Genomic DNA, 9950 nt, shown 5'->3' with positions numbered 1-9950 from the left:
CTTCTTTTAGTAAGTAGTACATTAGATAAACATACACATTTTTCTCATCCCTTCAATCATGTTTGCACAAATAAATTTTCACAAAAAACAACAACCTTTGCAACAAATGTGAAAAGGGCTCCCTAGGAGTACCTAGGATGCTTTGGGTGCCTAATACCTTCCCATTGCATAACCAACCCCCTTACCCAGATCTCTGACATTTTTACTAGTTTTTGATTCGATAAAACTTTTAGGTTTTTGTTCGCTTTCTAAGCATTCCTTTGGATAAATAGAAGTGCGGTGGCGACTCGACTTGTATGATTTACCTTGGATTTAGTCAATATCTCTAATGGTAACGAATACCCCGCTACAAGATCTAATGGAATTAATGTTGATCCTAAACTACACATACACAAACAGAAAATACCTCAGTAGCACTATGATAAACAAGAAATTAAAACAAAAATTAAAAAGACTAAAAATAAACAATAAAAATAATTTCATAAATGTCGGCTTGTTGAAAAATCAACAGTTCCTGGCAACGGTGCCAAAAACTTGACGACTTCTCGACAAGGGAACTGATATTGTCAAACTAATAAAAAAGATCGAATATGTAGGGACTGCCTCCAAGCAAGACATAATGTGTGAAATTTATAAAAACTAGTCAAATGGGGGGAGGGGTTTCGAGTTTCAGTGCAAAAAGTAAATAAACGAGTAAACAATGTCAGGAAAGTGGTCAGGTTGTGTTGTAGAATCCCATATTCCTTTCTTGTTGATGTTTGATGCCCTGTACGAATTATCTAATCAATATAACCTCATGGAGAATTAACAAACCCGTTATAGTCTATCTCTCACAAAATAACTTACTAACCACTACTCGGAGCTTTCTATTCCTAGTCATCCAATGTAAGCATGGTTAGTCGATGTATAGAACGTTAATTCTCTATGCCACTACTCGAGGTCTCCTATCCATATTCAACCAATGTAACTATGACAATTGCCATAGGTCTAACAAATATACTAATGGTCAGTATTTCCTATGTGCTAAAAATCAGATTAAAATAGTATCTCACATAAAAAGCATTACGAACAAGAAGCAATTGAATAAGATTATAGATCAATAGGTTTATACAGTGGTTAAATCAACATAGAATCCAACAATTGAGAACAAGTTTATCATAACATAACCTAACCTAAGAAGTCCTTGAAGAGATGGCCTCCAATGGTTACTCATATTGTAATTAAAAATACCATAATTGATAAACAAATATAACATAAGAAGTCCTTGAAGAGATGGCCTCCAATGGATTCAAATACTCCAAAAATCACCACTTGTGCTCTTTAATTCGGGTTTCAATCTCCCAAAATTGTAACCCTTGTGAAAGTGCGGAAAATCCCTTTTTAAAGGTGTCAGAATGGACCAAAATGTGTTAGTAAAAGGCCTAGAAAAGTGACCATCACGTGCGTGATACCATACATCATGCACGTGATGCAGCTTTTAATGCCATATTGTGTGCACGATGGTGGATGTAATTATTTCTAAAGCTTCACTCTCTTTTGCTCCTTTTTCACTTAAATTCTCACTAAGTCCACAATTTGCACACTTAGCTATTTTTCCCTCATTCTTTGGTCATTCTTCCTTATATTTTCTCGAATTCTACTTGTTTTACTCTGATTCTTTGACTAAATATATGCAATGACAGACTGTCATCAATGGTATTTCTCTGAGTGAGTTCCTACCCTTCATTATTTCTCAATGGACGTCCCCTAATGAGTTGTTTCCTTCAACCTTTGGTTGTTGAGTATGATATCCCCCGTTAAGTTAGTTGCGTTTATTTAAGTGAGTTTCAACCCTGCATTGTTTTCTCATTGGGAGTTCCCCGGTGATTTGCTTCCTTCAACCTTTTATTGATAGGAATCATGTCTTTTAATGAATCCTTCCCTTCAACCTTTTGTTGATAAGGATGGTGTTATTTAATGAATATTTTTTATAACCTTTTGTTGTTGATATCCCTAAGCAAGTGTTACCTATTTATGTTCCAATATTACCCAACGAGTTTGTTCTATTGACCTTTTGTTAATAGTCTTATTCCCCAAAAATTTTGTTCTATTGACCTTTTTTCGATAGTCTTATTTTCCAACAAGAGTTTTTACTATCATCCTTTTGATGGCAGTCCCTTAATAATTAAAATTAATCATCATCCTTTTGGTGATGTCCATCATCCTTTTGGCGATGTCCATCATCCTTTTGGCGATGTCCATCATCCTTTTGGGTGATGTAAGTCTTTGAGATTTGGTCTAACCATCATCCTTTTGGTGATGGCGATATTTGAAGTTGTTATTTAACCATCACCCTTTATGTGATAGCCATCTCTGTCAGTTGTGATCTAACCATCATACTTTTGGTGATGGTGGTCCTTGAACTTAACCATCAACATTTTGGTGATGACGATCTTTGCAATCATTGTGACTTATTGTCATCCTTTTAGTGATAGCAAGATATGTTATTGATCTAACCATCATCCTTTTGGTGATGTCGATATGTGTCGTTGTTGTTGATCTAACCATCATCTTTTTGGTGGTGGCGATCGTTGAAGTCATCTTGATAAACATCATCCTTTTGGTGATGGAGATCTTGGGAATTATGTTCTTACTATCATCCTTTTGGTGATAGCAGGTTTTGTTGTTGATCTTATTATCATCCTTTTGGTGTCAGCAATCTTTGAAATCAGTTTGATCAAACTGTCATCCTTTTGGTGATGACAATCTTTGAAATTATGATCCAACCATCATTATTTTAGTGATGGCGATATTTGAAGTCACTGTGTGTTTATTATCATCCTTTTGGTGATAGCAAGCTTTGTTGTTTAATCTTACTGTCATCCTTTTAGTGTCGACGATCTTTAAAGTTATTACGATCTAACCATCATCCTTTTGGTGATGGCGATCTTTGTCATTATTACCTTATCGTCATCCTTTTGGTGATGGTCATTATCCTTTTGGTGATGGAAAACCTTTATTAGTATGATCTTACTGTCATCTTTTTGGTGTCAGCGATCTTTAAAGTTATTGAGATCTAGCCTTCATCCTTTTGGTAATGGCAGATCTTTAATGTCATGTTGATCTTACCATCATCCTTTTGGTGATGGCGATCATTGAAGTTGATGAGTTAACTATCACCCTTTTGGTGATAGTGTCATACCCCAATTTCACCCATCATTCAATAAACCAATGCATTTGCATCATTTACATAGCATAACATACATTTCATGCCGCATAATGCCTAAAATATCAATCATAATAAATTCTTGGATCTACAGACAAACTGTATGAACTTATTCTTAAACACTAGTAAAAGACCCGTGCGTTCGCACGGGTCGCGCAAGTGCAATAATTTATTTAAAAAAAATTAAAATATAATATATTTTTTTGTTTATATATATATATATATATATATATATATATATATATATATATATATATATATATATGGTTGGATCAACGTACACAAATTTATTGCATAAGAGTTTTTTTTAATGTAATGGATGTTAAATGATCAATAAATGGGTTCAAAAAATTTCCACAAATAACTTTTTCCAGTTTGGGACATAATAAAGTAAAACATTATTAATTTATAGTAATATAATTTGCTTAATTTTTTTGTATATTATATTAAGGAAATAATCAAAAAATATAATATAAAAATATTTTTACAATTTATTGGTATATTGATATATAATTAACATTCCATTGTTAATGTTATGAATAAATATTCCATTTATCATTGAGATTTTGGACATAAGAAATAAAAATATATTTATTTAGTAATGGATGAAATTTTCCAATCTGTTACTAATTTGAGGTATAAAAACGCAAATATTAACCTTCATAATAAATGATTATTTAACCAAAATACATAAACCATGTAAAAGAAATACCAGAACCTAATTTGTTTTAAAATATAGTAATGAATACTACCAAATATTGAAATTAATTGCAATTGATACAGTAAGGTTTAATGCAACAAAAGATATTGAAACAAAAGGTTCACAATTTTAGTTAAAATTGTGAGAAATAAGTCCAGCAACAAAAATGATTTAACTTCGTACAATTCTTTGGTCCTTAAAAAACTGGATTTATACAAAACCTGCCTGCAACCTTTTAGGAAGTGATGATTCATTACCTTGTAAAAAACAATTACATCCATATAAACAAATGTTAAAACATAATGTATATTTTATACAACTCATTCAATAAAATTCTAATAATAAACAACGACATTTGTTGATATAATATAACTAATGAAAAACTTATGTTCTATAAGCTTTCAAAAACTTCTTTGAACACGACGTTTGTTGTAGAATTCAATTGATGGTTATCCTTGTCATGGATTAATATCTTAAGCCCTTTTTTGCTTTTGACCCTTGATATTGCAACATATAGTTGACCATGACTAAATACACTTCTAGGCAAATACAATCCAACATAATCCAATGACTGACCTTGAGATTTGTTAATTGTCATAGCATAACATATAGTTATGGGAAATTGCCTTCTAGTCATTTTGAATGGCCACGGAGATTGTGTTGGAGTCATATCCATTCTTGGAATATAGATAACCCCTCCAATATTCTTTCCAGATATAATCTTTGCCTCGATAACGTGGTTTGCCAATCTTGTAACTATAAGCCTTGTTCCATTGCAGAGACCTTCAGGTTGATCAATGTTTCGAAGCAACATAATAGGGGTCCCAATCTTTAATTTAATCTTGTGGTTAGGTAGACTGGAAGTTGTAAGTGTATTCAAAAATTCTGGGGTCAAAACATCAAAAGCTTCATTTCCTTCACCGTCAAAAGTGTCTACAGAATCTGAACTTAAATATTCCTTTTCTTCACCTTTGGGAAAAATTTTGAAATTTTATTATTATAAATCTATGTTAGTACATACAAATATATGAATGTATCTATAAATATGTTTACAATGGATAACGCATACCTGGTATGAATCCCAAAACATATTGATTTATGATGTCAACCGTTTCAATTGTTCCTGCCAATATAGCTCTTGATTGCAAAAATTCTGGATTCTTGTAATTGTTAAGAAAATTCGGATATGTTTCACTAACAATGGCTTCTAGTGGATCATCATAGTTAGAAATAAATATTTAAAGATCATAAATATTTAAAGATGCATTCTTATTTATTTAAATTTTATTTTACAGTTATTTATTTTAATGTCATTTTTTATGTTTTTTAATTTTTAATTTTTTTTATTTATATCCGGTTCAAATGCAGTTGAATTGGTTGAATCGATTGAACTTTGATACGGAGTTTCATTCATTTAATGTCCAATTTGATTTTTAAAACATTGGTAATCTATATATATTTATAAAATACCATAAATATTTAAAGATGCATTCTTATTTATTTAAATTTTATTTTACATTTATTTATTTTAATGTCATTTATTATGTTTTTTAATTTTTAATCTTTTTTATTTATATCCGGTTCAAATGCAGTTGAATTGGTTGAATCGATTGAACTTTGATACGGAGTTTCATCGATTTAATGTCCAATTTGATTTTTAAAACATTGGTAATCTATATATATTTATAAAATATCATAAATATTTAAAGATGCATTCTTATTTATTTAAATTTTATTTTACATTTATTTATTTTAATGTCATTTATTATGTTTTTTATTTTTAATCTTTTTTATTTATATCGGGTTCAAATGCAGTTGAATTGGTTGAATCGATTGAACTTTGATACGGAGTTTCATCGATTTAATGTCCAATTTGATTTTTAAAACATTGGTAATCTATATATATTTATAAAATATCATAAATATTTAAGGAATGCATTCTTCTTTATTTAAATTTTATTTTACATTTATTTATTTTAATGTCATTTATTATGTTTTTTAATTTTTAATTTTTTTATTTATATCCGGTTCAAATGCAGTTGAATTGGTTGAATCGATTGAACTTTGATACGGAGTTTCATCGATTTAATATTCAATTTGATTTTTAAAACATTGGTAATCTATATATATTTATAAAATACCATAAATATTTAAAGATGCATTCTTATTTATTTAAATTTTATTTTACAGTTATTTATTTTAATGTCATTTATTATGTTTTTTAATTTTTAATATTTTTTATTTATATCCGGTTCAAATGCAGTTGAATTGGTTGAATCGATTGAACTTTGATACGGAGTTTCATCGATTTAATGTTCAATTTGATTTTTATAACATTGGTAATCTATATATATTTATAAAATATCATAAATATTTAAATATCATAAATATTTAAAGATGCATTCTTATTTATTTAAATTTTATTTTACATTTATTTATTTTAATGTCATTTATTATGTTTTTTATTTTTAATCTTTTTTATTTATATCCGGTTCAAATGCAGTTGAATTGGTTGAATCGATTGAACTTTGATACGGAGTTTCATCGATTTAATGTTCAATTTGATTTTTAAAACATTGGTAATCTATATATATTTATAAAATATCATAAATATTTAAATATCATAAATATTTAAAGATGCATTCTTATTTATTTAAATTTTATTTTACATTTATTTATTTTAATGTCTTTTATTATGTTTTTTAATTTTTAGTTTTTTTTTATATCGGGTTCAAATGCAGTTGAATTGGTTGAATCGATTGAACATTGATACGGAGTTTCATCCATTTAATGTCCAATTTGATTTTTTAAACATTGGTAATCTATATATATTTATAAAATATCATAAATATTTAAAGATGCATTCTTATTTATTTAAATTTTATTTTACATTTATTTATTTTAGTGTCATTTATTATGTTTTTTAGAACTTAACCGAAATAGATAGAAATTGAAATAAATCTAAATCCAGAACACAATAATTAGAACTTAACCGAAATAGATGAAATCAAAAGTCAAAATAAAAAATCTCCAAAATCAACAAAGTTGAAATATATGGAATCAAAATCAGGAACATTATAACTTGCCATTGTCACCATGCTCACTTTAAATTGAAATTTTAAATTGAGATAGAGGAAAAATAATGGGTTAGAACCAAAATTCTGGGATGAAAATAGTGTAAATAAAGAAGGAAAAAGAATTGAATAAAATTGATTTGGTTATTTGAGATGGATTTTGGAGTAAAATAGAGAATGATCAATATTTATGAAAATGGATTTTCTGGATTTGTTTAAGAAGATATAGAGAATGCATAGTATTTATGAAAATAGTTTTTTTTGGATAAATCAATAATGATTTGTTTGTTTCCCATTATTCAAACAGAATTGGCATAACTGTGAAGGGAAGAAAGTCGAGAAACTAAATTGAGTTGACTCAAAGCACCCATGAGAATAGAATGAGACCTTAAATCAAATAGAAATATTGTAATGTTACATAAATTATATTTGTAAAAAATATATATCTTCTAAAAAAGGAAGGTATTCATGTACGAACAAAATAATTGGAATTGAAAAGGAAGAAATTCCTATAATCTTAATCAATAGAAACTAAAAGCAACATGTTAATCAAAATTCATTCGCAAATATATATATATATATATATATATATATATATATATATATATATATATATATCGTTTAATTTTCGACTTTGTAAAAAAGATGAGATTGATAGACAAAAAAAATAAAAAATCTTACCTTTTCTCCTTTGCAACTCTGACACACAAATGCGTTGATGGATGAACAAATCAACTGAAATTGAAATTGAAACGAAAGGATTGTAATCAACCTAAAATGATTTGTAAAGCTATATACTATTCAATTTTTGATTTTGTAAAAGATGATGAGATAAGTGGATGAAGAAAATAAAACACATACATTTTCTCCTTTTGAATTTGAAACTCCGCCACACAAATGCATTGGCAGATGAAAATTGATTATTATGGGAGAATCAAGGAGATTTAGGGTTAATGGAAATAGTGAAATACATGGAAAGATGAAATTGTGTTTATTAGTATTTGTAATTAAAAGGGATACAATGTGCTTGCTAACGAATATGAAAGAGTTTATTGGTATATGAAATTGTGTCTCCACACCTACTAAAGTTGGGTTCATAATAATTAATATATTTTCCTTTAAAATAGAGATACAATGTAATAATTATTAACATTGGATTAACAAATACCAATAACGCAAAAAGACAATTAGAGACTTGAATAACCATGTTTTATTAATTTTAATTAGGTTATGACGTGAATTTGGTAGTAATTAACTTTTATATATTAAAAGTAGATATGAGAAGTTAATAGGCGAAAAACTTCAAAATCGAGCTTCCAGACGTCGGTTTTGTTAATCTAAGGTTTGAGTTGTTTAACCTGGCATGCTTGTTTTATTTTTTCGACTACTTTTTCAGTCGTGTAGTTTAACCGAACATTTTTATTTCAAAGTTCGATAAAATCCTATATGTTTCCGAGAAATTTATTTTGCGTTGATCATTTTGGTGCATTCAGTTTAATTTTTCGGGCACTCTTGCACCCTATTTTTATGTATTTTGAGTCATTTTATTTTTAGTTTTTTAGTCAAAATATTCATAAACAATAAATAGAATTGTTCATGCTTTTGTTTCTAGTTTATTTTAATTATTTATATTTATTTTAATTATAGTTGTTTTATTTATTAGAATTCGTTTCTACACATCAAAAATTATAAAAAGCGCATTTTTGGTTTTGTCTAAGTTAGTAACCCTAGTTTGAGTCACCTATAAATACACTTGTTATGCAAAGAGATGGGACAAACTACCAATGGCGCCCTCACACATATTCATACTCTCTCTCTCTCTCTTAACTTTGAAAGGAGAAGGGAATGAAATAGAAAATAGAAGAGAGTTCCAAAAAATTAAGTTTCAGTACATACTCCCTCCATCATTTATAGCACAATGCAATAACGTACTCATTGTGCCTCTCTCTCTCTCTCTCTCTCTCTCTCTCTCTCTCTCTCTCTCTCTGTGTGTGTGTGTGTGTAACTTTTTTCTTTCTTTCAGCAACCTTGCTTCGTGTTGTTGAAACAACCACCATATTCAAAACTTCATTGCTCACTAAGCCAAACTCACCATTAAACTCCTCTCCTCAAACTTGATTTTTTCGGAATCCACACAACAACCTACCACTACATCCTAAACAATTTGCCAGCGAGAAACGAAAACTTTTGCCACCATTCGAATATAATACTCCTTTCAACCACCGTAGTACTCCACACCCCGTTGCAGCCGACGCGGAACAGCTGACCAGCTTTTGCAGTTCTTCTGCCGTCACCTCCAACGCGTAAGTATCACCACCGCCGTGGTAAATTTTATCTTCCATTCTTCTTTTTCATTTTGGTATGATCCAAGTTTGTTTTTTTTTCTTACTATGTATATGCATTTCTCTAAATGTTGTGTTTTGCTTATATTTTTTTAACAACTGTTAAAGAGAGTGTGGCATGAGAAAGATGGTTTCATTTGTTTTTTTTAATTGGTTGTTATAAAAAGAGATTTTAAGATCTTTTATAGAAAGAAGAAAGAGGGAATTTTGAAACTAAGAAAAGAATTTTACTTTTTTTTGTTGTCTCTTAGTTGAGATTAAGAAGAAAAATAATTTAATTTCTATTTTTCTTAACAATATTTTCATGTGTCCATGTATGTTTGGTTATTGATTGTTATTTATTATTTTAATTTCAAAATAAATTTTGTGGTCGTGAGTTCAAACACACCCCATTAAATTTTTTGTTTGTTACTTTTTTATTTTAGTTTGTTATTTTTTATTTTTATTTTACTTGTTTTTTATTTCATTTTTACAAAAATATATAATAGTAAAATAAAGAATAAATAACTATTTGATTAATTAGTAAAAAGGAAAGATTGGTTTCTATTGAAAAAAAATGGTAAAAGTATTTTGTTTTATTTTCTCTTTTAATTAGATTTATTTACTCAATAAAATAATTAGTTTTTTTT

At 28.5% G+C, this 9950-nt stretch overlaps 1 protein-coding gene across 1 annotated transcript; it reads right to left on the bottom strand.

The window, feature by feature from the left end:
- Positions 1 to 4296: 4296 nt before the first annotated feature.
- On the bottom strand, positions 4297 to 9321 carry LOC127082252 (uncharacterized). Its single transcript, XM_051022493.1, has 3 exons — positions 9126 to 9321; positions 4975 to 5112; positions 4297 to 4874 (listed from the first exon to the last, which is right to left on the bottom strand). Exons 1-3 carry the CDS (start codon positions 9319 to 9321, stop codon positions 4297 to 4299), a joined length of 912 nt encoding a protein of 303 aa, XP_050878450.1.
- Between the last annotated feature and the right edge of the window lie 629 nt (positions 9322 to 9950).

This window comes from Lathyrus oleraceus, chromosome 5 (genome assembly GCF_024323335.1).
Source record: "Lathyrus oleraceus cultivar Zhongwan6 chromosome 5, CAAS_Psat_ZW6_1.0, whole genome shotgun sequence".
Taxonomy (NCBI): domain Eukaryota; kingdom Viridiplantae; phylum Streptophyta; class Magnoliopsida; order Fabales; family Fabaceae; genus Lathyrus; species Lathyrus oleraceus.
The sequence above is the reverse complement of the archived record's forward strand: the minus strand, read 5'-3'. Positions and strand labels throughout refer to the sequence as shown.

Coding starts and splice junctions, on each gene's coding strand:
- LOC127082252 (XM_051022493.1), bottom strand. CDS start 9,321: ATGGAAGATAAAATTTACCACGGCGGTGGTGATACTTACGCGTTGGAG. Junction 5,113..9,125: donor AAATTGTTTAGGATGTAGTG/GTAGGTTGTTGT, acceptor ATGATCCACTAG/AAGCCATTGTTAGTGAAACA. Junction 4,875..4,974: donor TGTTTTGGGATTCATACCAG/GTATGCGTTATC, acceptor TTTTTCCCAAAG/GTGAAGAAAAGGAATATTTA.